We start from the raw sequence: 25,842 nt of genomic DNA on the forward strand, positions 1-25,842 counted from the left end.
CCCCATGCTCAACAGTTCTAAAGCTGTCTGAGCCTTCAATTTCTTCTCTGTAAATCTTTAAACAGCTCTGAGCTCATGGGGTGGAGGTGGGGTGCTGGGAGGGTTTTGGGTGCCACAGATCCTAGGCAGCCTTCCTCTGAGGTCAGACCTGCTGTTTAAAAAGAGGAAAACCATGGCCTTTCTGCCTGTTATAAATGGGAAATGGGGACTGAAAGGGGGGGCGGTGTACTCAGTAAGTCTGGGGCCCAGTGAGGGGTCTTTATGGGGGAAAGAGTAGGAGACCAGTGCCTGGTCCTGCCCCTGCAGGCTGTGAGGTGGCGCTCAGCCTTACCAACCAGGACACTGGGGTCTTTAGTTTAGGACGTTAAACTGTCAAGGTTCTTGCAATATGTCCTGGTCACTATGGGTGGAGGTTAAGTGGGTAGATGAAGGAAAGCACAGGCAATAAGTGCTCAGCAAGTGTTAGTTGCTGCATTGTTGGGGTATTGCTCCCGCGGCAGCAGGGGGCCTGGGCGCCTGTGCGCGCCCTCCTGGGCAGCTTTGGGCTGATCTTATCAGCTGGGCTACAGGGTCTGGGTTAGCCCTTCTGCAGAGAGCAGTGTGGGAGGGCACCTGCCTGGGGCAAGGGGCGGGGGGCAGCTTCTTAGCGACTCCATGCAGAGTTTGAGGGTCCTTTTACCCTGACAGGGTAAAGAGAGTCCAAGGGGTCGCTCAGGTGAGGAAGCAGCTCAGGATGGTTGCGACGTGGGGGCAGGGCGGGGCCTCTGAGCGCTCGGAACGCTGGGGCGCGGCCGGCGGGCAGCCCGGGCGCCTTTGGGGGCCGGACCGTCGCGTGGCAACGCGCGGAGCGGGCGGAAATGGGGCTGGTGTCCCGCGGCGCGGCCGCGGCGGGCCTGGGGGCCCCGAGCGCTGTTGTTCGCCCGGGCCCGCCCGACGTGGTCCCCAACCCCATCCCCTCCCCTCCGCTCGGGGGCGCGGGCCGGGGGAGTAGCCGGTGAGCACTGGGGGGAGGAGGGGGGAGGCCCTTCGGTCACGGTGGGCCGGGCGGGGAGCGACGGGCTCCCCGGGCCGCGCCGGCCATCGGCGCTCGGCGCCTGTCTTCTCGGCGGCGAATGGGGACGCCCCGCGACCGGGGAGGAGGGACCAGCGCCCGTGGTCTCCCCAGAGCCCGTCGCCAGGCCCAGGTGGCGCCCTGGACGGGTCGGTCCTCCAGCCTTGAGCGTGAAGGCGCCCGACTAGCTGGAGGATTTGTCTCTGACCTCGAGAATGGGCGGAACCCGGTTCACCTCCATTCTTCTGAAATGAGGGGGGAAAGCATGTTTTCACAAGGCAAGAAGGTATTTTTTGATTTTTCTAAACAACGTGGGGGTAAAAATGAATCCTCATGAGGATTCACAGAGGAGGATTTCAACGGTGCGGTGTCCCCCAAATCTGTTCATGTAGGGAGGACGGGGCAGTACTTCTGTTTCCCAAGATGGACTTGTGACTCGGAGTTGGGTGGGGAGGCTCTCTGAGGCCTCTTTTTACCTGACCTGCCTGGGAATGGGCTGTTTTAGAGGGAACTGATTGGTTCCTAGCACAGGAGGTTTTCCGGGCTTGGCTGGTCTTTTAATCAGCATCTTTAAAGGTGTTCACATATCGCCCAAGTTTCTGCCAGCTCTCTCCAGTCTCGCACCTTCTCTGCTATCGATCGCCTGCTCTTTCATCTGTTTCAGGCTGCTGGATCCCCCGCAGCCTGACGAGTGAGCACACTCCTTCGCACTTCAGTCCCTCCTGAGGCTGAGGCAGGAGTGGAGATGGGAATTTGCCCCATAACTTGTTGCGTTTTCTCACTACCCCAAGATCAGAACATTGACCTCTGTCCTCCACTCTTCTTCCTTAGACAAGAGGAGCTTCTTGTTTTGTTTGGCTTTTGAGGTAAACTGCATCCTGTGTACAACACATTGAATTTACCCAATGTGAACACACCAAATAACCAGTCCCCTCAAATCATCTGTTTACTGTTAGATCAAGGAAGTTCTTCTAGCAAAAGCCATGAGCTGTTTTTCTTAGTTCCTATGAAAGGAGTTCCTTGGGAGGGCATGATGGTGTAATTTCACTAAGCTGGTGTCCTGACGGGCTGAGACTGAAAGATTTGGAATGTGCTGGGTGGTCTCCTGTGGCAGTCAACCAAACACACGGGGTCCCTTCTATGAAGAATTGCTCTGGTGCCCAGTGGGCTTCTGGAGGCAGGCCCTACAGAAGGGGCAGTAAGAAAAATTGGACCTTGAAGCTGACTATAGGAATTTGGGCAGCACTTGTGTTGGGCATCAGGTTTCCTTTGTGGACATCCACTAGTTTTCTGCCTTTTCTGTTCATTGTGGGGGAGGGGTGTTTGGGAGTTCTGTGGCTCAACCCAGAGGTAGCCTTTTCAGTTAGAACCCATGACTTTGAAAGGCTTCTTTCCCAAGCTGGCCTGAAAGGCCTGGACCCTCCAGCCTGGCCTGGTCTTCCTGCAGGGAGGAGAGCAGCTACAGCATGGTCTCTTAAGCTCTGGCCATCTGTGTCTGTGTGAGGCTCCCCTCCAGCATATGTGACCCTCTCTGTCCCTTCATCTCCAAGGGCTTGGTGAGCACTGGACCTGAAGACCTAAGCTCAGTCCAAGGTCTATGTGCTTCTCTCAGGTGTGGATTCTGACTTTACTCCGGGTGGCTGCTGTTTTATGTAGCAACATGGGGTGCTCAGTGCCTGAATAAGGCAAATGTGGGTGCCCAGACACCGCTGAACCAGTCCAGAAGCCCCACACTGTCATTCTGGGTGAAGTGGTCCTGCTTTGTCAGAGCTGTCAGGGACTCAGGTGGAGGAATGAGAAAGTCTGCCAAGCTTCACAGAGAGGCCTGTGAAGAAACCTACAGTCCTCATTTCTGGGAAAGAAAAGGTGCATAGCTAGAGCAATGTTTTTTTTTTTTTTTTTGTTGTTGTTGTTGGTTTTTTTTTGGTGGGACTGGGGTTTTGAACTCGGGACCCTACCACTTGAACTATACCTCCAGTCCATTTTTGCTCTGGTTATTTTGGAGATGGGTTCTTGCAAACTATTTGCCCAGGTTGACCTCAAAGCTCCATCCTCTTGATCTCAGCCTCCCAAGTAGCTAGGATTACAGACATGAGCCACCAGTGCCTAGCTTGTTTAAATTATTCTTCCTGCTCAGACGCCACATTAAGGTTCCCTTACTGTGAGAGAACATGACTTTTTTTTATACTTCCAAGGCCCATGAGCTCCCACTATGTCTAGATGGCTACATGGTTAGAGAAGCACATCTTTTTTTTTTTTTTTTTTTTTCATTTTTCTTTTATTATTCATATGTACGTACAAGGCTTGGTTCATTTCTCCCCCCTGCCCCCACCCCCTCCCTTACCACCCACTCCGCCCCCTCCCTCTCCCCCCCTCAATACCCAGCAGAAACTATTTTGCCCTTATTTCTAATTTTGTTGTAGAGAGAGTATAAGCAATAATAGGAAGGAACAAGGGTTTTTGCTGGTTGAGATAAGGATAGCTATACAGGGCATTGACTCACATTGATTTCCTGTGCATGGGTGTAACCTTCTAGGTTAATTCTTTTTTTTTTTTTTTTTCACGTATTTTATTTTATTTTATTTTTTTTCCCTTAGTATTTTTTTTTCTTTTATTATTCATATGTGCATACAAGGCTTGGTTCATTTCTCCCCCCTGCCCCCACCCCCTCCCTTACCACCCACTCCAGCCCCCTCCCTCTCCCCCCCACCCCCTCAATACCCAGCAGAAACTATTTTGCCCTTATCTCTAATTTTGTTGTAGAGAGAGTATAAGCAATAATAGGAAGGAACAAGGGGTTTTGCTGGTTGAGATAAGGATAGCTATACAGGGCATTGACTCACATTGATTTCCTGTGCGTGGGTGTTACCTTCTAGGTTAATTCTTTTTGATCTAACCTTTTCTCTAGTTCCTGGTCCCCTTTTCCTATTGGCCTCAGTTGCTTTAAGGTATCTGCTTTAGTTTCTCTGCGTTAAGGGCAACAAATGCTAGCTAGTTTTTTAGGTGTCTTACCTATCCTCACCCCTCCCTTGTGTGCTCTCGCTTTTATCATGTGCTCAAAGTCCAGTCCCCTTGTTGTGTTTGCCCTTGATCTAATGTCCACATATGAGGGAGAACATACGATTTTTGGTCTTTTGGGCCAGGCTAACCTCACTCAGAATGATGTTCTCCAATTCCATCCATTTACCAGCGAATAACATTTCGTTCTTCTTCATGGCTGCATAAAATTCCATTGTGTATAGATACCACATTTTCTTAATCCATTCGTCAGTGCTGGGGCATCTTGGCTGTTTCCATAACTTGGCTATTGTGAATAGTGCCGCAATAAACATGGATGTGCAGGTGCCTCTGGAGTATAGGTTAATTCTTTTTGATCTAACCTTTTCTCTAGTACCTGTTCCCCTTTTCCTATTGGCCTCAGTTGCTTTAAGGTATCTGCTTTAGTTTCTTTGCGTTAAGGGCAACAAATGCTAGCTAGTTTTTTAGGTGTCTTACCTATCCTCACCCCTCCCTTGTGTGCTCTCGCTTTTATCATGTGAGAAGCACATCATAAAGGAGAGGAAATGCTGTCTGCTGCCTGGGATCCAGGGAAAGATGGGTGCTGTTCAGGGCCCACTGCAGGTAGGGCGGAGGGTCAGAGTGTGGAGGTAGAAGCTTTGAGCTCTGAGCCTATTTTTCCTGAGCATGGTAGCAGGTAGACACCCTCCCTGCCACAGAGGAGGAGACTCCTTCAAGTCTCTGTGTGTAGGGAGGTGTTTGTGTTCCAGGCCCTATACACCTGTACTGATGGCAGCAGTGTACCTGCATCTGGTTTCCCTCAGCTTAAAAGCAGGTGGTTTTAAATTTTCATCTTTATTCTTGCTAGCTTAATATGTAAATCTTGATTTGTTAAAGCTGTAATTGGTGTTACTTTGTCAAGATTGCTTTTCCCTGTGCTATTCATAAAGAAACATCTCTATTCAGGATCCTTAAAAACCTGTGTTCAGCCTGGCACCGGTGGCTTACACCTATAATCCTAGCTACTCAGGAGGCAGAGATCAGGAGGATCTCAGTTCAAAGCCAGCCCGGGCAAATAGTTCATGAGATCCTATCTCGAAAAAAACCCATTACAAAAAAGGGCTGGTGGAGTGGCTCAAGTAATAGAGTGCCTGCCTAGCAAGTGTGAGGCTCTGAGTTCAAACACCAGGCACACCAAAAAAAAAAAAAAAAAAAACCTCAAAACAGGGCTGGCAGAATGGCTCAAGTGGTAGAGTGTCTGCCTAGTAGGTGTGAGACCCTGACTTCAAACCCCAGTACCATAAAAAACAAAACCAAAAAACAACCTTGTGTTCATCCCAACACACCCTTGTCAGGTGGTATGTGCTAGGGCCTGTCATGTTGCCTTGGTTCAGTCTGCGTGTTTCAGTATAGGAGGAAGCACTGACTTGCCATGGCATGCACAGCTTCTGCTTTATGAGGCAGTGCTCAGGCTGGCCTTTGAGGAGCTGTCACTGTGATATGGCTGATAGCCTTTACTGGCAAACACACAGCTAAGCTGCCCTTTCTGCAGTCAGGTGACATGTCTGTCAGGACGTGCCATGCCCTGAGGCCAACGTTCTGTCAGCTACCGAGCAGTACCAGCTCCACACCAACCCTCTCCCCTTTCTTTCAGGGTTCCCGGCATGGTGCTCAAGGCCTTCTTCCCCACATGCTGTGCTTCGGCAGACAGTGGCCTGCTGGTAGGACGGTGGGTCCCGGAGCAAAGCATTGCTGTGGTCCTGGCTGTGGTACACTTTCCCTTCATTCCCATCCAGGTCAAGCAGCTCCTGGCCCAGGTACAGCAGGTTAGCCGGGTTGGTGTGACTGTGCTTGGCACCTGGTGTCACCGCCAGCAGGAGCCTGAGGAGGATTTGGGCCACTTCCTGGAGGGCCTGGGTGCCATCTTCTCCCATGAGCCCTGGTTGCAACTATGCCGAGAGAAGGGCAGCAAGTTCTGGAGCTGCAAGGCCACCCGCCGGCAGGTGCCTGCCATCTCTGGTTCCCCCAGTGAGGACCAGGTCATGCTCATCTTCTATGACCAGCGCAAGGTGCTGCTGTCTTGGCTGCACCCACCTGCAGTCCTGCCTGACCGCCAGGCTGGAGATGCCACGGCCAGTGCTGGGGGCCTGGCTGCTGTCTTTGGCACAGTGGCGCGTAGCGAGGTGCTTTTCTGCAGTGACCAGTTTGATGAGGGCCCCGTGCGGCTGAGCCACTGGCAGTCAGAGGGAGTGGAGACCAGCATCCTTGTGGAGCTGGCAAAGCGAGCCTCGGGGCCTGTCTGCCTGCTCCTGGCTTCTCTGCTGTCCCTGGTCTCGGCTGCCCGCATCTGCAGGTAGGTGCCCTGGGGCTGGGAAATGTGTGGCAAACAGTCTCCCAAGAGTTGTAGGCTCACCCCTCTGTATGTAGGGCATTTTAGAGGATGTCCCAGTGGTGGTTTCGGTTCCTGTGTCACTTACTCCTGGCGCTGATCCAGTTTTGCAGCAGCCTTAGTGATTGTGTGGGGTCCACTGTACAGGATGAACCACAGATGGCTCACGTCCCTAAAAGAGAAATCAGACAGTAAACACAGACCTGAGTTGTTGCCTGCTAGGGATACTACCCTGCTCAGGAGTTGTCTGCTTTTTGAGAACACAGGGTGCCTCCCCTCCCTGCTGCCTTGACCTCTGTCACCTTAGGTCTTGGGCACTGTACTGCTCACTTGCAGGAGAGAAGTGGTCCCTCACTTCTCTTCCAGCCATCTGCCTGTGATGGCAGCACCACAGAGTCACTGCAAGGTACCTGGGTTCTGACCCTTGTGAAAGGCCCTTAGGGCGGGCCTTGGGGGTGCTAGAACCTGGGGAACCCTTTCTCCCTGAGAAGAACTTTCTTTTTTGGCAGTACTGGGGCTTGAACTCAGGGCCTCATGCTTGTTAGGCAGGTGGCTCAAGTGATGAGTCCTGGTTTTTGTTTTTGTTTTTTTTTCTGTGGTATTGGGGTTTGAACTCAGGGCCTATACCTTGAGCCATTCCACCAGCCCTTTTTGGTGATGGGTTTTTCTCAAGATAGGGCCCTGGCTGGCTTTGAACCACAATCCTCCTGATCTCTGCCTCCCGAGTAGCTAGGGTTATAGGTGTGAGCCTCTGGCACCCAGCTTCCCTGAGAACTTTCCCTGGAGTTTTTGTGCATGGGGAGCATCTGTGGTTCACCCTCAGTTGCCCACTCCCCTTAGCGTCAAAGGATTTGCATTGTTGGATGAGGGGACTGCCTTGCCCTTTTACCAGGGGCTCTAGGAAGAGAGTTCCTGTCAGTTCTTTGAGAACACACCTGGATGGTAGGAGCTTCTGGGATCTTTTTCTTTTTGTGAGATTGGGGTTTGAACTCTAGGCTTCACACTTGCAAAGCTGGTGCTGTACCACTTGAGCCATACCTCCAGTCCACTTTGCTCTGGTTATTTTGGAAATGGGCTCTTGCAAAGTATTTGCCCAGGCTGATTTCAAACTGGGCAAATCAACTTCTGAAGGAGCTAGGATTACAGGTGTGAGCCACCAGCACCCAGCTTATATATATATATATATATATATTTTTTTTTTTTTTTTTTTTTGAGACTGGGAGTTGAGCTCAGAGCTTCATGCTTACAAAACGGGTGCTGTAGTACTTGAGCCAGTCAATTGTTGGTGGGATCTTGATGTGGCTTCATGGTAGTCTTGGGATTAATTAGGTGAAGGTATGTGTCATCAAGGTCAGATGTGATGGAGAAGGTATTACTATCTTTTTTTTTTTATTTTTTTTTGGCAGTATTGGGGTGTGAACTCAGGGCTTCATGCTTATTAGGCAGGCACTCTACTGCTTAAGTCATTCTGCTGTCTACTGTCACCTCAAAGAACCCAAGAAAGATTAGAACTGCCCAAATGCAGCAAATATTGATCAGCCTGTCAGGCAACTGTTGGTTGTTGATAGGTCACTTATGAGCTCTGACATTCAGGCAAGGCATGATTGTTACTACAGGAGTGGAGCCCCTCCATCCCTTGTGCTTTTGTGTCCTTTTCCAGACAGCTCCAGGGGTATTGTTGGGGGCTTGAACCATGCAGAGCCAATCTGCAGTCTTGGAGAGATCACTGCACAGGTGGGGGTCTCCATGTGGCCAGTGAGAGGTCACCTGCTTGGTTGGTGATTAGAATGGGGAGGCTCTGTTGAATGCAGTACATTCTTGGAATTGGTTCAGAGATACTCTGTAAAAAGACAGGCCCATAAGCTGGGCACTGGTGGCTCATGCCTACAATCCTAGCTACTTAGGAGGCAAAGAGCAGGAGGATCGTGGTTTGAAGCCAGCATGAGCAAATAGTGCTCAAGACCCTATCTTGAAAAAAATTCATCACAAAATATGGTTGGTGTAGTGGCTCAAGGTGTAGGCCCTAAGTTCAAATCCCAGTACCAACCACACACACACACACACACACACACACACACACACACACACACACACACACACACACACTTCCATAAACCTTCTAAGACTGAGACCTGCTCCTTCCTGTCGAGGTTCTAGACATGAGGTTAGTCACAGCTCTGCACTTCTTAGGAGCTCTTAGGTCTCTCCTGTGCCCAGCAGAGTCTCTGAATGGGAAATATGGGCTCCCAACTGACACTGCCTTCCAGGAAGGCCAACATGCTGGTCTCCTTGCCTGTGGGAGCTACTGTCTTGGCTCTCTACATGAGTACAGCTGAGTTGCTGGCAGCAGCTTTCTTCCACTTTTGCCTGCAGACATCGTCCCTTAGCATGAACGTCTGGAAGTGTCTCAGTGCCTTTTTTGCCTGTGAGAAATCCATTCTCACTGGGGAGCTAGGTCAGCCCAAGAGACCCTTGCTGAGCCTCTGGGCAACCATCTGGCAGGCAGGGTAAGTCCTGGGTGGGCAGGAGGTGACCAGCTTCCTACTTTTAGATCATCTTGACACAGCTTTGCCTGGCTGGGCTGATGGGCTGACATGTGCTTCAGGTTCTGTGAGGAGGTCAGGTTCTCTAGTAATGGCAAGTGTACAGAGAGGGGGCACTCAGAGTGCTGCCTTCTCCCACCTGCACCTCCTTACTGTGCTGCATCAGTCTGTCCCACCTGCTTCCACCCTACTGAGTTCTGGAATGGGCCACAGGGCCTCAGGCTCAGCTGGGCCCTTCCTCTCTGTCCAGTGCGGGGCACTGGCAGGCAGCAAATGAAGGCAGAAGGCACAGGTCTGAATCTTTGTGCTCCTCACAGGCTGTGGAAGCTGTGGCCCCTGCCCTTCATTGGGAGCAAGCTCTCCACCTTTGAGCAGCTCCGACACCGGCTGGAGCACCTCACGCTTGTCTTCAGTACCCAGAAGGCCCAGAACCCCACCCAGCTGATGAGGTGCGGGCCTGCCCTGGGTCTCCTTTGCAAGGTGGGATGGCTGTGACCCTGCCCCTTCCCCCCCTGCTCTGCACCAGGCCCACTGTGCTGATCCTCCAGCCAGGCCTCCCTAGGGCTGCCCTGGCTGCCTCACACTTGCTCTTGCCAACCATTCTTGCAGGAAGGCCAACATTCTGGTCTCTGTGCTCCTGGACGTGGCCCTCGGCCTTCTGCTGCTCTCTTGGCTACACAGCAATAATCGAATTGGAAAGCTGGCTGATGCCCTCATCCCCGTGGCTGATGTGAGTGAATTAGCTTCCTTGGGGTGGGGAATCCCTTCTGGGTAGCAGAGTCCCTTTGCTTTTCCCTGTCCTTGCCCTAGAGACATAGCCCATGTCCCTGACCTAGAGAGGTTTCCTGGGGGCCATTGGTACCTGTGTCTTGCAGAACAGTGTTTGCCAAGTGCCCACCATCCCCTCCTGAAGGTGGCAGTGTCTGGGGGCCAATGGGGCTGGGGCTTTCTCTCCTAGTGGGTCTAGGGTCAAGGCTCTCCATTACCTCCTTCTCCCTTGCAACTTGCTCTGTGGGACTCTCTGCAGCCAGCCTCAGGAGACCTCTCAGGACCCAGGGCTGTGTGCAGGGCATATCATACTGTTCCCAGGCTGATCCTGTAATTCCCATGCTGAAAGCCAAAGATACAAGCTTCTTTTCTGTTTCTGACTTTGCCCTGCACAGTCAGTGTAACATGTTTGGATTGTTACAAAGGGAGAGAAGGGTGGACTCTTCCCTTCTCATCCACCTGCTGCCTTTCCACTCTGCCTCGGAGCATTCAACATCTCCTTCTCCCTTTCCTGGAGCTAAAGCCCTCTCTCTCCTATTAGGAGCTTGTTTTCCTCCTTAGGGTGGTCACTTTGGCTCTTTAGTCTACCCCCAGGTCTCTAGGAGCCTCCTTGTGGGTACAGCTTCTGCCCCATCAGCATGCAGGCTGCAGGTGTGACTGAGTCTGCTTGTGGCCAGACCAGGACTTAGTGGGGCAGGAGTGGGTGCTTCTCACTCCTTAAGGACTGTGGGGACATGGGGAGGCCAGCCCAGGAGGAAAGGGGCTGGAGAAGGGAAGGAGCTTGGCTGTTCTACACTCTACCTCTTGACCAACTTTGTCTTAGACCTCCTTTTTGCAAAATTGCTCAGATATAAATAATTAAAAAATGAAGTCTCTTCCTGCTGCCAAGCTTTTATCCTTTAAATATTAAATAAGCTCTATTTATAAAGAGTGTTCTGTTCCCTCTCTTGCTTGTCTGACATGACTGAGGGCATAGCATGGGGTTGGGAGAGGCCTGTGGGGTGGCCTTAGTTTGGCAGTGAAGCCAAGGGTCACTTGGCATTTACCCACTATGGCCGGAGCAGTGCTCAGCACTTTTCTCTGGGCAGCCAGAACTGTTTCCCTGTTTGCTGTTGAGGCCTCTGTGCTGTCTCTTGCCCTCATGTGAACTTGTCCTTTGCCTGGACCCTTGCCCTCCACTGTTCCCACCTGCTGCCTGGGTCCCTGATAGGCCTGACACCCTCTCACTTGAGGTCATCTCCCCTACCCCCGGGGCTGTCCAGTCCTCTGATGGTAGGTGGTGGGGTGGGGTATTTGGAAGAGGACTTCGTTGGCCCATAGGCTCCCTTATAGGGCTTGAGGTGAGCCAGGGTCTGTCCAGCATGGACCATGTTCAGGTGTGAGGGACCGAGGGCCCTTGTGGGCCCAGGGGCCAAAGTGGTGAGGTGGGAAGATGAAGGATGCTCTCAGGTGGAAAAGATGCTCTCATCTATTGAGAACACAGTTCAGAGGGCCAGGGGCAACTGTCGGTTGCCCAGGTTATGCACTTGGGCCTGTTGGGAAAGGCCCCAGACGCAAATCCCAGAAGTCATCTTGGAAGGTTTCCGTGGCCAGACAAGTTTGGGAAACCCTGTGCCTATCTCCTAACAGAAGACAATAGTCTGAACTCTGTAGGGAAGGAAGTGTTGATTGCCTTTGCCCTGCTCAGATGGGTTGGCCAGAGTGGGAGCCCATTATGGATGAACACTGGTCCCCAAGTGCCTGTATCCCCACCACCCATGTCCCTGCAGCATGTGGCTGAGGAGCTCCAGCATCTGCTGCAGTGGCTGATGGGTGCTCCTGCTGGACTCAAGATGAACCGGGCATTGGACCAGGTGCTGGGCCGCTTCTTTTTGTACCATATACACCTATGGATCAGTGAGTACCTGATACACAGGGTAAGGTGGCCCATAAGTGCTTACTGAAGAGGGCGGGGGGCCCCAGCCAGTCCCTGTCCCCTCTGCCTCCACTTCCTGGCCTCCCATGTGTGTGAAGGCTATTGTGCTGGGCTAGCTGCTTGGGCTGAGGGTCAGAGCCAGTGGTATGTTCTGTGTACCTGCAGTTTTCTGAAGCCTCAGGCATCCACCCTCACTGAGGGACAGAGGGACTGAGGGTCCTTGTGCCTTTCTGGGCACCCCATTCAGGACTAACCATCCTGTAGGCTACATCCACCTCATGTCCCCCTTCATTGAGCGCATCCTGTGGCATGTGGGCCTCTCAGCCTGCCTGGGACTGACAGTCGCCCTGTCCATCCTGTCGGATATCATCGCCCTTCTCACCTTCCATATCTACTGCTTCTACGTCTACGGTGCCAGGTGGGCCATGTTCCCTGAGTGCAAGTCCTGGGTGCACACAACAGGCTCTGTGGTGGGTGGGTGAGGTGCAACATGGCGCAAGACCCCAGCTGGCCCTCATGGAACTGTGCCCTGCAGGTTATACTGCCTAAAGATCTATGGCTTATCCTCTCTCTGGCGTCTGTTCCGGGGGAAGAAGTGGAATGTTCTGCGCCAGCGGGTGGACTCCTGCTCCTATGACCTTGACCAGGTACCTGCAGGGCTTGTGGAGGGAGGAGCTCCTGGCTGCAACTGGCCTGCTAGCTGACCTGAAGTCTCCAGTCCTGCTTGCCTGGCTAGGGCAGCTGCTTGAGCACCTCCAGGGGGCAGCCTACTCCTGTCCTACAGTTAGCCTTGGGGGAGGTGCCTCCAGGAGATTGACCTCTGGGCCCCAGGCACAGGGCCTGATCTGTCTTGTCCCATTCACTTACCCATATCTGACGGGCACTTTTTCCTAATACTGTGTGTGGCTATGCACCTGCTGGCTGGTTTCTCCACCAGCCCCCAGGTCCACAGGGCACATGGATATACTTCTGGGAAAGCTGTCTGAGCAGGCTGTCCCTAGTTAGCTCAGGAGGCTGAAAGGTCCCAACTGTAGTTACAGGATGGGAGGAGAGTGGTACCCCTGGCCAGGTCTTGTGATGCTAGGTCTGTTGGCCCCTTCTCCCTGCAGCTGTTCATTGGGACCTTGCTCTTCACAATCCTGGTCTTCTTACTACCTACCACAGCCCTGTACTACCTGGTATTCACCCTGGTAAGCCTTGCACCTCACTTCTTGGAGCCTACAGTAATTGGAATGGTCATTCCCAGCCCTGCCTATGAGCTAGGCAGCAGTGGGCAGGCTATCCATCCGCTGCTGGCCACATTAGCATGGCTGTTTGGACACTCTGGGAACTGTGTGTTGGCTCTGGAGCAGTTGGAAGTCCTACTCTGAGGAGAGCACTTCCTTCTACCCTGGGGCACATGACTGGCTACAGGGGAGGGCAGGACCCATGGTAAGTAGGTAGAGTAATGATAAGTAGTGTCAATGGGAGATTGTCAGCAGGCCATGAGCAGCACCCAGGTAGTCCAGGCCAGTCAGTGTGTGGGACTGTGGGATGCAGTCTCTGTTCTGGTCAACTACACTGCTTCCAGCTCCATTCTGGAGCAGAGCTGCTATTTCCCTCTTGCCTCCTAGCACCTGGGCCTTAGGTTCCGGACCCAAAGGTGGGCTCTGTGCTCTACTCATAGTGGGATCCATGCTTTCCCCGACATCCTTGAGCCTCTGGTCACCTTTTGTTGTGGCTCTGGACCCTGTCAGGCTGCTCTGCTCATGGGCATGTCCAATGTGTCCCTGAATGTCACCTCTGTTGCAGCTCCGGCTCCTGGTAGTCACTGTGCAGGGCCTGATCCATCTGCTTGTGGACCTCATCAACTCCCTACCGCTATACTCACTTGGTCTTCGACTCTGCCGGCCCTACAGGCTGGCATGTAAGTGTTGTGTGCTAGGTGGCTGGCTCTTGGCAGGTGGAATGCACACTCATGGACCCTGCAACAGTACCTGTGCTCTGGCCTTGTACACCTCAGGAAGGAAGACCCTCTTAGCCCATGGCATCTGTCGGACCAGGAGTGAAAGGCTTCATGGAGCTGGGGTTCAGATACATAGACTGGAGGCATCTCCTTATGGTTGTGTGGGCTATGTGACTGTTGGTGCCTCTCAGTCTTGCAGGGACAGGCTGGGGTGAGGGTTGCCAGGCTAGTCAGACCCTGTGTAACAGGAATATCCTACATTGTCTGCAGTCAACACTCGCCACCTCAACTGTCCCTGCTAGGATGGGGCTCTGGCTCAGCTCTTTTGACTGGGGCTTTGGAACAGCAGAGAGCCTGAGGATTTTCTGGCTGTGTCTTGTACCAGTTCAGGTGGCCTTCAAGGTGACTAGCATGCCCAGCTGGCTCTCCCAGCCAGCTCAGAGCCATGAACATTCATCGGCCTTGAACTAAGGTCTGCCTCCTCAGGTTGGTGGCTGCTTGCTGCTGGATACCCACAAACCCTTATAAGAACATCTTTCTAAGCTACTTTCTCCACCCAGCCCAGGTGACCCAGGCCAGGGACCCATCTGCAGTGCAGTGCCCTCTGCCCCACCCCTATTCACTTCAGAATATGAGGCCCAAGTAGAGCAAAGCAAGCCCTGTGACAGCCTGGGGTGTGGGGCTCCTTCCTCCCTATTATGCAGCCCATGCCACACCAGGGTTGAAAGGCCATAGACACTGCTTCTTCTCTCCCTCACCATGTTTGCCTTGGGGCCTCATCATCAAATAATGTTTAGCTCTTATTCTTTTCAAGAGCCTCCGCCTTGGGATTTCCTACACTTAGGAGCCCAAACTGCAGGCCAGGAACATTGTGGGTCACCAAACACACAATAGTTGGAAGACTGAGCAGCCAACAAGACAGCTACCACCCAGCAAGTGCCCTATGTGCTAAATGAGAAAATCCACATCCTGTCCAGAAAAGAACACAGCCTGTGCTCACCTGATGCCCTGCCAGCTCTTCCCTGCCTGCAGGGCACTCCTCTGTCTCCCAGTGATGTTCTGTAGGGGAGATCAGAAGGGTGGGGGTCAAGAGAGTTGTGTGTTCCCAGACAGGCCTGCTGCCATCCAACTGCTGCTCAGACAAAGGGGCTTCCATTGTCAGAGGTCTCTGCCCACACCAGCTTCTGCTGACCCACAGCACACAATAGAACCCACCCATGGGGGCTGTCTGTGGGGTCCCATGTATACTGGGGGATGAGGGCTGTCACCCTCACTTTTAAGCACTTTGCTTTCCTTGCAGCTGGTGTAAAGTTTCGAGTCCTGGAGCATGAGGCAGGCAGGCCCCTCCGCCTCCTGATGCAGGTAAGGCCTCCCTTTGCCCCTCATTGCTACTCAGGGATCCCCTCCCAACATGCTCTGTCTGGTTCTAGGAAAGCTAGGGTTAGCCGTTGTGGGTCCTGGATATTGTCATGCCATCTTGGGGTCAGGTATGGTCAGCAGAGCCCAGCAGAGCTCAGGGATAGGTTACACAGGGGTAGCCCCCAAGACCTCTGGGAACCATGATCCACTATGTCTGAGCTCCCCCACCGAGCAGCACCTAAGTGCCCAATGTGGATGGGGTCCCCCTGCCCTGAGCCATACATCTAGGGGTGCCAGTTGGCCCTATGTCCTGTTTCCTGCCCTGGGCTCTACAGGGTTCAAGGTCTGGATGAAACAGAACTGACTTAACAAAGGCCTCAGGTCATGCAGGTTTTCTTTGTCAGGCTGGACAGTTGGCAACTTCATGTTAAACAGTCCTGGATGCTTGGTCCCTGCAGAGGGGAGAAGGGCATCTTTGGGTGACTTGCCAGATGTAAAGATGCCTCTTCAGCCAAGATCTTCTTGTCCCAATATGTCATCTCCCAGATGCTGAGGCATCTGCATGGTCTTAGCTGAGTTGATCCTGGGGTGGAGAGAATCTGCCCTACCTCTCTCCCTCAGGAGAGCATCTGTCTGACGTCTGAGTGTACTGCCCTGATCCTGGGGGTCTGCCCTGCTGGTGCCACAGGCATGCTGAGGGCATGTGTGGGCCCAGATGGCCCTGCCTCACAATTGCCCAGTCCAGGGATATCCCCGAGGGTTATCCAGGCTGGCATCCCAATGCTTGCTTTTCAGACACTCAAGTACCTCTAACCATTCACCCCATTGACCACTGCTCTGTCTTTCCAGATAAATCCCCTGCCCTACAGCCGTGTGGTGCACACCTATCGCCTGCCCAGCTGCGGCTGTCACCCTAAGCATTCTTGGGGCTCCCTGTGCCGCAAGCTATTCTTTGGAGAGCTTATCTATCCTTGGAGGCAGAGAGGGGACAAGCAGGATTGAGGCCCAGCTGCAGCCTACACAGCACCACTGCACAGTCATCACCCCTCTCTTCCAGGGTGGCATTGACCTTGGGGACAGCACACATCCCATGTAAGGGCCAACCAGGCACTCCACATGCTCTGGAGTATGAGTGGACCTTACTCTTAAGTTCCCACCCTGGCTTTTGGGGCCTCTGCAGGCCTTGCCAGTTGCCAGCCTGCACTGACCTTCTAGTACCATCTACCTTGGGACCTATTTCCTGGTCTGTTGTGGTCTTGGCCTGATGTCCAGCAGCCCCTAGACCTGTTGAGAAGTACCCAGACCCTGTGGAGTGTGCTGGCAGGTCTCCCTGGCTGCTCCCAGGGTCCCACCCTGTCACCCTATTAGGTGGGGTTGAGGTACCTCTCCCAGGATGCACTCCTGAGTTCCTGAGGCTTTCCAACTGCTCCAGTGGAACACGCCCTCCCCCCCAATATGGGGATTGAAGCACCTGCTGACTCCCAGCCCAATGGGTCAGCCCCTCATACCCTGAACCTTGCTGGGTTTGTTTGTTGATGTTTCCTGGAGATTGCTTTGCGAAGAGCTGCTAGAAGGCCATTGGTTGTTCCTTTGATTGAAGCTAGGCCATGGGGGGTGGCCCAAATTGCCTTTTTGAAAAATTGGGTGCCCACCCAACTGGCTCCCTTGATCCTGCCAAGTGTCCCTGTGATGACAGGTCTTTTAGAAAAATCTTCCATCTCCTCTCTGGCTTCTTGCAGATGGAGGCAGCTCCTTCCTAGGGCAGGCACTTCTGCAGCCCACAGTGTTGGTGGCCCTGGGGAGGCAGTTGGGAGGGGGGATGCCTGAGGGCGCTGGATGATGTGAAAATGTCTGGTATGGGCAGGAGGGAGCAGTGATTCCTGCCTGTCTCTTGAGGGCACTTAGGACTGTCCACCTCCCATACTCCTTTGCTGCAGGCTATAGCAACTCTTAAGCACCTAGTGAAAAGTGAAGGTAGGGATGGGTCCTGAACTTGACTTTTACTGTGGTGAAAATAAAACCTGTGCGCTTGGAGCACTAACTGGGCCTTTCCCATAGCATGTGTGTGTAGGTCGGGGAGACAGGGAATGTGGGCTGGGTGGATGCAGACACTTCCCAGAGGACTTGGGTTTGCTGTGAGGTGAATACCATGACTATTTCCTATTTGAGGCCTGTAGCAGATCTGGTGGGTACACAGGCCCTGCGCCCGTGATATCCTTGCACAGGTGGATGGACCTGGGCACAGGGCCTCTGGTCACAGCCTCATGCAGCATAAAGGGCTGGCTCCTAGGGCAGAGGGTTGGCCACTGCTGGCTTTGATGAATACGTGGTCTTCATGCAGGGTGGGCCAGTCTTTGTACTGAAATGAAACCATTCTGTAGCATCTAGGAGCCCAGGGCCTCCTGCCTACTGTCCAGGTTATAGAGATGGATTTGTAGCCCAGAGAGTCCCATCAGCAGCTCTCTGGCCTGGGCTTCCATCAAGGGTCCCTCTGGAGAGGCTAAGGTACCCCTCACAAGACTGTCTACCCAGAGCCTGCCAAGAGTGGCCTCCAGATAGGGTGCCAGTGGCTCATGCCTGTAATCCTAGCTACTTGGGAGGTTGAGAGTGGGAGAATTGCAGTTCAAGCCCTGAAGAATAGTCTGTGAGACCCCCATCTCCAAAATAACCAGAACAAAGTGGACTGGAGGTATGTCTCAAGCAGTAGAGTGCCTGCTTTGCAAGTGGGAAGCCCTGAGTTTAAACCCCAGTCCCACTGGGAAATAAAAAAGTGAGCTTCATCGTATGGGATGCTGGGTGCTGCTCTCCAGGTGGGTCCCACAGCCAGGGCCCCAAGTGCAGAGGTCTCTGACTTGGGCTTCCTGGCAACCAGATATTGGGGCTCAGTTGCACACAGGCTGCCAAATGTCTTACCTGCATTGTCTCCCTGCTATGCCTGCCCACCTCTACTCCTTCAGCTACTGGTTCTTGCCTCTTCACCCCTCCTCCTGGCCTCCATTAGGAAAGGGTCCTTGCCCTTGGCCCAGTCCACTTCTGTATGTGGCCTTGTCATGGGACTTGCCTGGCAGCTGTCACTCCCTCTGCAGGGTGCTGGGCTGTCTGCCCATCCCTCAAGGGCCAGTCAGGGCCTGGCACCAGAGCAGGCTAAGGGAACACTGGCCACTGTAGCCACTTGCAGCCACTAAGAGATGCCACCTGCAGAGGAGTGTCCCTATTTGGGTTTGTCTGATGGTTCTCATGATGAGATGCAGCTCATGGGTTTGTGGCAGAACAGTACACAAGCACTGCTGTTCTGGTTAGGGTGTTGCCTTGGGAGGCACATGATGTCTGCTTGTCCATCCCTGAGGCTGTTGAACTGATCACTTGTTCAGGTAGCTTTCTGCCAGGTTTCCCACAGCAAAGTCACCTTCCTTGTAATTAGAGTAACTTGTCTGGAGACACTTGTGACAAGGCAAATAGCCCATCCCTCATCATTCTCTTTCCACTAGCTGTAGAGTCCATCAAGATTTCTGGCTCTGTCCACTAGTGGGACCTCTCCTTGACACTGTCTAGGGCTGGGGGTCCACACCTGTGGGTACTTCCTGAGCTTCTTGGGCACAGTGCTTCAGGGCGAAGGTCTGCTTGCCCCAGTGGGTGGTCTCCAAGCCTTCTGAGGGTTTGGTATAGCACAGGGTGGCGAGGTGTTCTCTTGGTCTGTTTCTGCTGCTATAATGAATATGCGAGACCAGGCATCTGTGAAGAATAGAGGTTTATTTGGGTTATGGTTCTGGAGGCTGGGAAGTCCAAGAGCAGGGCACCAGTATCTTATGGGGGCCTTCTTGCTGCATCACAGCATGGGTGTATGACATCACATAGGCAGAGAGCAAGTGTACCAGATCTCTTGCTGTTACAAAACTGCTAATTCTACTATGGGAGCCCCACCTCATGACCCCATTCATCTAACTCTAATTACCTTCCATAGGCTTAACCATAATTAACATGAATTTGGGGATCAAGTCTCCACTGACTCTTGGTGGAGACCTAGGCCAGGGACTGCTCTGGACTCTAGCCTCCTCTTCATAACTCTTTGAAGGACACATTCAAACCATAGCAGGCAAACTCCCAGATCCCTTTGTCCCCCACCCTACCCACTTGGTCAGACAAAACCTGAGTCTGGAGTTCTGATCCTTGTCCTTGCCTGGAGGCAGTGGGTGTAGGAGCCACAAAGGAGACTGTAGGTGTTTATCAGATGCATGCTGCTCAGGGCTCTACAACCTTACAAATAGGCACCCAGGCTGGGGCTGACCTAGTGGAAATCTAGGTCATACTTCTACTCTCTTTAGCTGCTTTGGCTGTGGTCTGAGGCATGCCAACAGCAGAGATAGTGTTCTGTCCCTTCCTAGCCTTCCTGGCATTAGTAGGCATCCTTGCAACTGCACAGGAGGTCAGCTCCTCTATCCACCAGCCCTCCTTCCCAGTGGGCCAATTGCCTCATGCCCATATGGGTTCCTGTAGGAAGGTTCTCAGGCATGATTACCTGATAGTAACCATCACAAAGGACTCCCGGAGCCACATGCTCACAGACCCTACACCAGGACCTTATACCAAAAGTGCTCTGCAAGGACATCTGCCCAGCAGGAGTGAGGTCATCTTTGTTATTAATCCCTGTGGCCAAGGGTTATTATTTCAAACTATCTTAGGTAATCCTCATATTTGCCTTTAAAAGCTTCCCCTTGCCTCATCCATAGTTCATTATAGTTGTATATTTTCACTGCCACACCCTGCTGTTTCCAAATAAATACTATTACTGGAGAGTATCTCTCTCTGACTGATATTTAGCTTGGCAATGATATTTGAAAGGGATATTTGAGAGATATTTGAGAACTGATATTTGAGAGGGAATTTATCAGGGAGAAATGGCTCATGTGATTATGGAGGCTGAGAAGTTCCACAACAGCCTGTCTAAGCTGGAGACCCTGGGACCATGGCTGACCCTGCTAGCATGACTCAGTACAAGTCCAAAGGCCTCAGAACCAGGGAAGCCAAAGATGTAACCCTCAGTTGGAGGCTGAAGGTCTGAGAACCTAAGGGAGCCACTGGAGAAGTCCTGGGGTCCAAAGACTAGAGAACCCGGATTTCTGCCATCTAGGGCCGAAGTGTCTCTCCAGGACAGAGACCACTTTACCTTTCCTCTGCTTCTGCTGTCTGAGTGGGTCCCTGGTCCACTGACTGAGGTTGGATTGTCCCACTCAGTCCACTCAGAGTCAAAGACCAATCTCTCTGGAAACATCCTCACAGACACACCCAGGATTGCTTTACCAGTTCTCTAGGTGTTCCTTAATTCAGTCAAGTGGACGCTAGAAATTAATCACTACAGGTGCCTGTGATTCAGTCTTTGGAGTTGGCTTCCTACCATCCCTTGCAGGTAGCCTCAGAAACCATGAAGAAACATCACCCCTACGTTGATTCCAGTCCCTGGAAAAAGGCCCTCAGACTTCACAGGTTCTGTAGGGGATGGGAACTACAGACCAGATTTTGGGCTCAAATTGGGCATGGTGGCCTCTCTGCAAGAGTAGCCCTCCCTGGCCATCAAGTTGTTAGTGCTCAGTCTCTGGTCTCTGTGGAAACTCAGTTCCCTGCTCCTCATCAGCTGAGAGTCACGACTGTTTTGCTGTTGGTCTGTAAAAATGGTGTGTATGAGTGTACACCTTCTGTAAATCTGCTGTGACCAGGGAATGGCCACTCCCACAAGGAGGACATGGCCCAAAGAAATGCACAGGACAACTTCTTTTGGGGATTATGAATGAGATGAACAGCTCTGTCTGGAAGGCTCAGTGTGGTTCTGGCCATCTGGACACAGGATCCCCTGTCCTGCACAACCTGACCAAGAAGACAGCAGGAAAGCCTCTCCCTGAAAGCAAGTGAAGAAGGCTCATTGCTTACTCGTCAGTTGCTGCCACCCACCTGAGGGACAGCTCCTCACAGAAGTCTCCTCAAACCAAACAGTGTCCATGTGGCTACATGCTCAACAAAGGTCATGTCTTCAGCTTTGAGGGTGAGGATGGTGTCACTTGGTCTGGCTCTGCCCATCCAGGGGTTTGCTCTGTGTGAAGGTCACCTACTGCTGGAAGTGCAGCCTGGGTTCAGTGACCCTCTGGGAGGAGATTCTTGCCTGCTCCTGTTCCTTGCCTGCCCAGCAGTTGGGAGAGGTGTGGCAGCTGGGAGCATCCCTGCCAGCCTATGGGGGGGCACATGGTGATGACAATACCCTTTCTGTGAATCTGCTGTGATCCAGTGTCCAGGGAATGGCCACTTCTGGACTGCTGCCTCTGCACAGATCTGTGTTTCCAGGGAGTCTTAACTCTCCTGTAGCCATATGCAGCAGCAGCTTCTGGTCCCCAAAGGGCTGCATGTGGGTCAACTTTGATGACATCCTTCTTTTTGTTGTATTTCTCCTTCTTTTCCTTCCTCCCTCCTTTCTTCCTTCCCTTTTTGCTATACTAGGGTTTGAACCCACAGCCTTGTGCTTGCTAGATAAGTGCATTACTATTCAAGCCACATCACCAGCCCTCATGTTCTCTTTCTTTTCTTTTTTTTTTTTATCCCCCTTAGGCAAGGTTGCCCAGGCTGACCAAATTTTTGAACCTTCTGCCTCAGCCTCCCAAGTAGCTGGGATTACAGGCATGCACCACCGCACCCCACTTGTTAGATAATTTTAACAGCTTTATTGAGGCACCCTATATGCACAATTCAATGATTTTCGGTGACCTTACCATCACTCTAGAAAAGAGTCCTGTACCTGCTAAGCAGTCACTCCCCTTGCTCCTTCCCCCAGCCCCTGACAAATACTACTGTACTGTGTAGTGGATTTGCCCCTTCTGAACATGGCATACAAGTAGAATCACGTAATATTTATGTTTTCGATGCTCATTCACGTGTTAGTACTTCGTTCCTCTTTATAGGTGAGTGACACGCCCCACCGTGTGGACGTAACTTTCAGTTATTACCTGGCTGGTCGTTCCAGCGGTTTCCTACGAACATTCACGTACAGGTTTCTTGCGGACGGGTCAGAAGGCTACATGATGAGGAATTCTGCGCTTACCTTTTGAGTTACTGGCTGTAAATTACAGGATAGTGCGAATACTCGCTCAGGAACGCGGTCACTGGACTCCAGTCTTGGAATCGGCCACCTGCGAGTGCACCTGCGGCGAGCTGCCGACTTCCCAGGTTTGCCCTGAGGTCCGTCGGGTCTATTGTGGCCATCGCTGCTCCGACACCGGCTCCATGCCGCAGGCCCTCTCCCAGAAGAGCTGTCCCTACAAGTGTCCCTGGAGGCTCCGCTCACAGGCGGAACTCGGTCGTCTACAACGCTCCTGAGCACACAGCAGCCGTCCACACCCCGGCGGAAGTCCCGCCCCCCAAGGACGCCCCGCCCAGGAGAAAGCCCTAACCCCGTCTCGCTGAGCGCCGATTGGTTCCCGAGGAATGCGCACCTGAGATGGCTGGACGGGGTCGCCTCGCAACCCTTCTGGGTGTCTGCGGGAGCAGCGGGTGCAGCTTGGTAGGGCACTTGGTTCTTTCGGACGCAGCCGCGTGGCTTCAGAAAAGGCGCTGCCGCTGTCCTACCTCCAGTCCCGGAAGGGAAGGGTGCATGTGCAAACAGCCTGGAATTACAGGCGCCTGCTTGGTGAGCATTAGGAAAGGAGGCGGGGCTAGCGAGCCATGATCGACGTGTAGGTTGCCCAATGACTCGGCACCGGTGGCCAATAGTGACGGGGAGGGGCGGGCGAAGGCAATTGGTGTTGTAGACCAGTGGGCGGGGCTGTCGGTGGCGTCCGGGCGCTCTAAGGTGGGGGGGCGGTAGTGGTCTTGATGGACGTGCAGAGCACCCAATGGTTCTGGAAAAATGAGGGCGAGTAGCCAATGGCTACGACAACTAGGCAGGGCGTCCACAGTCTCCGCAACGCTGTGTGGGAAACGTCGGGGACAGGGCGGTCGTGACGGACTGGTGGACAGACCAACCAACCGTGGGAAAGAGGAGTGTGGAAGTCCAATGGGAACGACAACGGGTGCCGGGTGGGACGGTGAGGGGGCAGGGCGACCTGCCGCTCCGCGGCGCAGTGTCGGAAACGCCTGGGCGGGGCGACCGCGACGGTCAGGCGTCCAGGCCAATGGACTGGAGAAGGCGGGCGGAAGGCGGCCAATGGCGGCGGCGCAGCCGGGGGTGGGGCGGGGCGGCGGGGCTGTGCGGCGCCGTGCGGGAAGCGGCGGGCGGTGGCGGCCGCGGCTGCGAGGTTGAGGTGAGGCGGGCGGCGGCCGGGTGGCCAGATGGGCACAGCGAGGGCGGCGGCCAGCGGGCGGGAGCCTCCGTGTTGAGTCCGCAGCGCCGCTCACCCGCCTTCGCCCGCAGGTCCGGCGGCGGCGCCGTGGGCCGCGGCGGGCGGGAGGATGGGCACCCAGGGCAGCCCGGTGAAGAGCTACGACTACCTGCTTAAGTTCCTACTGGTGGGCGACAGCGACGTGGGCAAGGGTGAGATCTTGGAGAGCCTGCAGGACGGCGCAGCCGAGTCCCCGTACGCCTACAGCAACGGTAGGCCCGGGCGGCGGCGGGGACGCCGGGGCGGGAGCGGCCTGGACGGCGGGTGCCGGGGCCTCGGAGCGCGAGCGCTGCGGCGCCCACCATCCCTGCCTTGGCAGAGGAGGACAGGGTTGTCCGCGAGCGGGCCTGGAGCTGGGCGGCGGCGTCCGGCTGGCAGGGAGGTCCCGCAGGACCAGGGATGGGACGGGGCGAACACCGCGCGAATGGCCGAGTCCTCGCCTCCTTCCCTCCCCAGCCCCCCGCGCCGGAGGTTTGGTTGGGGTTGCGGTAGTTACAGCTGTGCGGGGAGAAAATGCCTCTACTGCGATGTCGTTCTTTTTAACTTCCGGGTGCATGGCAAAAATACATACGGTAGATTGCATCACCGGCCCGGCCCCTGCCTGAGCTTGCCTCCTGATTTAGGTGTTTAAGGTAGAAACTCAGGGCTTCACACTTGCTCGGTGAGACTCGGTCCCAGGTTGAGGGTTCAGGGACCGAGCCTTCAAAACAGGAGGAGCCGGTGGCCATTGGTCATCCAGCTTCTCCAGGGTCACTGCTTGCTCTGGAAGTGTTCTCACCTGACTAGTTTTCTCCTCCTGTCCATGTTCTCCGACTCCTTGTTTTGTTCTTGGTCTCCTGTCAGTCCTGTCCGACTGCTCTGAGCATTTGCTGTTTGGCAGATCTCTTGCTTGTGGGCAGCTGAGAGTGTGGGCAAGGCATACCTTTCGGTTTTAGGACTTACCAAGGGTGTTGTTTACCTGAACTGAGGTGGAGGGACCTTCTTCTTCAGCAGTAGTGCTGGATCTTCTCTGAGCCACCTCCAGAAACTCCTGCTCTTAGCTTCAGTTCTACAGCAGATGTTTCCAAGTACCGGAGAAAGAGCTGTTTTCGGGTGGGGGGAGGGAAAGTGTGAGGCCCATCAGGACTGTGAGGGGGCGCCTCACACTTTAGGACTCTGCACTAGCCAGGCCACCTTGAACTGGCACTTGACTGGACATCCCTAGGGTGACACTTATGCTCAGACAGACTGCCAGGTTGTTTTTCCAGAGGTAGCATCACTTCCTGGTGTTTGACTCCCAGCAGGCAGATAGAAGCCTGTGGGAGGGGCTGGACATTATAAGGGCTTAGTGTTTTCCTGGGAGGTTAACTTGTGCTTTTGAGGGTCAGCTCAGCTCCACTAGCTAGCCCCACCAGCTCCAGTTGCATGCACACAGTTAATAATTGGATTGGACCCTACTTCCTTCTCCTTTGTTAGGCTGGCATTCATTGCCATACTTCTAACAATGTGCTAATTGAAGTGGGGCCAGTAGTGCTTCAAACTTGGAGACCAAGCTGGGCGCCTGTGGCTCGTGCCTGTAATCCCTGCTACTTGGGAGGCTGAGATAGGCAGAATAGCGGTTCATGACCAACCCAGGAAAATAGTTCATGAGACCCCCATCTCCAAAAAATAAAAAACAAAATGGACTGGAGTTGTGGCTCAAGTGGTAGAGCACCTGCTTTACAAATGTGAAGCCCTGAGTTCAAACCCCAGTCCCACCAAAAAAAAAAAAAAAAAATTAAAAAAGAAAAAAGAAACGTGGAGAACTGCCTCAGGATAGCAGAGATGTGAGACAGTAGGCTGGTTCTACAGTGGCCCATCTACCAGAAATCGTATGGAAAGTCCACTCTTAGACTGCACGTACTGGTGAGGCCAAGACAAGTTTGCACATTCCCACAGGTGTCCTGCAACATCAATCAGAGAGGGGAGTGTGCCTGGGTTACATCTGTAGTCTCAGTGTGTAGGACTTCTTGAGGTTGAGATATGCTTAGCTTGAGGACACAGGGAGCACTCTTCACAGGGTGAACTTGGTGGGTACAAGAACACTTAGGCCTCCTTAGGGAGACTGTTTGGGGTTTGGAAGCTCCAGAGTGACTGATTCTCCAGATTCAGCACCATGTTTTTCTTTGAAAAAGCTGTAATAGGAGCTTCAGGTTTCTGGTTCTCTTATAAAGGATAGGTGAATATTTTTCCTCTTTACTGTTATTTTTTGGCAGTACTGAGGTTTGAACCCAGGACCTCACACTTGCTAAGCAGGTGCTCTGCCAGACTTATTTTTTGTGTTGGGAATTTTTTTTAATTTTTTTTTTTTTGTGGCACTGAGGTTTGAACTCAGGGCGTACTCGTTGAGCCACTCTACCAGCCCTTTTTTTGTAATGGGTTTTTTCAGGATAGGTTCTCGCAAACTATTTGCCTGGACTGGCTTTGAACCATGATCCTCCTGATTGATCTCTGTCTCCTGAATAGCCAGGATTACAGGCATGAGCCATCGGCACCTGAT

The 25,842-nt window shown here is 53.3% G+C and overlaps 2 protein-coding genes and 1 long non-coding RNA gene across 8 annotated transcripts in view; 2 read left to right on the top strand and 1 right to left on the bottom strand.

Moving 5' to 3' along the window:
* The first annotated feature begins 838 nt into the window (after positions 1-838).
* Pigq (phosphatidylinositol glycan anchor biosynthesis class Q) lies at positions 839-17,013 on the top strand. Its single transcript, XM_020176555.2, has 11 exons — positions 839-994; positions 5,703-6,401; positions 9,298-9,429; positions 9,590-9,710; positions 11,518-11,644; positions 11,928-12,081; positions 12,199-12,310; positions 12,773-12,853; positions 13,455-13,569; positions 14,909-14,970; positions 15,817-17,013. The coding sequence occupies exons 1-11, from the start codon at positions 858-860 to the stop codon at positions 15,967-15,969; spliced, it is 1,893 nt and encodes a 630-aa protein (XP_020032144.1). The 5' UTR covers positions 839-857; the 3' UTR covers positions 15,970-17,013.
* Positions 6,400-22,365, bottom strand: LOC109694971 (uncharacterized). 3 transcript variants are annotated; one of them, XR_012443131.1, is made up of 5 exons: positions 22,049-22,365; positions 17,881-18,699; positions 15,333-15,419; positions 14,609-14,667; positions 6,400-6,609 (listed from the first exon to the last, which is right to left on the bottom strand). It is a non-coding gene; the product is annotated as an uncharacterized lncRNA (long non-coding RNA). The 3 variants fall into 3 exon arrangements; XR_012443132.1 differs by lacking the exon at positions 15,333-15,419 and having other exon boundaries at positions 22,049-22,364; XR_012443130.1 differs by lacking the exons at positions 14,609-14,667; positions 15,333-15,419 and having other exon boundaries at positions 22,049-22,363.
* A 63-nt stretch (positions 22,366-22,428) lies between these two features.
* The window catches only part of Rab40c (RAB40C, member RAS oncogene family), a 40,819-nt gene continuing 37,405 nt past the window's right edge, over positions 22,429-25,842 (top strand). For 2 of the 4 annotated variants that reach the window (XM_074059234.1, XM_074059236.1), the window contains exons 1-2: positions 23,188-23,246; positions 23,357-23,536. In XM_074059234.1, the coding sequence (XP_073915335.1) occupies positions 23,395-23,536 (142 nt within the window). In that variant the 5' untranslated portion in view covers positions 23,188-23,246; positions 23,357-23,394. The other 2 variants (XM_074059235.1, XM_020177216.2) reach the window with 2 other exon arrangements.

Source organism: Castor canadensis, chromosome 17 (genome assembly GCF_047511655.1).
Source record: "Castor canadensis chromosome 17, mCasCan1.hap1v2, whole genome shotgun sequence".
Lineage (NCBI taxonomy): Eukaryota > Metazoa > Chordata > Mammalia > Rodentia > Castoridae > Castor > Castor canadensis.

What these genes read in the sequence shown, in the direction of transcription:
- Pigq (XM_020176555.2), top strand. Translation starts at nt 858, where the DNA reads ATGGGGCTGGTGTCCCGCGGCGCGGCCGCGGCGGGCCTGGGGGCCCCG. An exon ending in TTCTACGTCTACGGTGCCAG is followed by an intron (nt 12,082 to 12,198) that starts GTGGGCCATGTT and finishes TGTGCCCTGCAG; the next exon opens with GTTATACTGCCTAAAGATCT. An exon ending in CCGGCCCTACAGGCTGGCAT is followed by an intron (nt 13,570 to 14,908) that starts GTAAGTGTTGTG and finishes CTTTCCTTGCAG; the next exon opens with CTGGTGTAAAGTTTCGAGTC.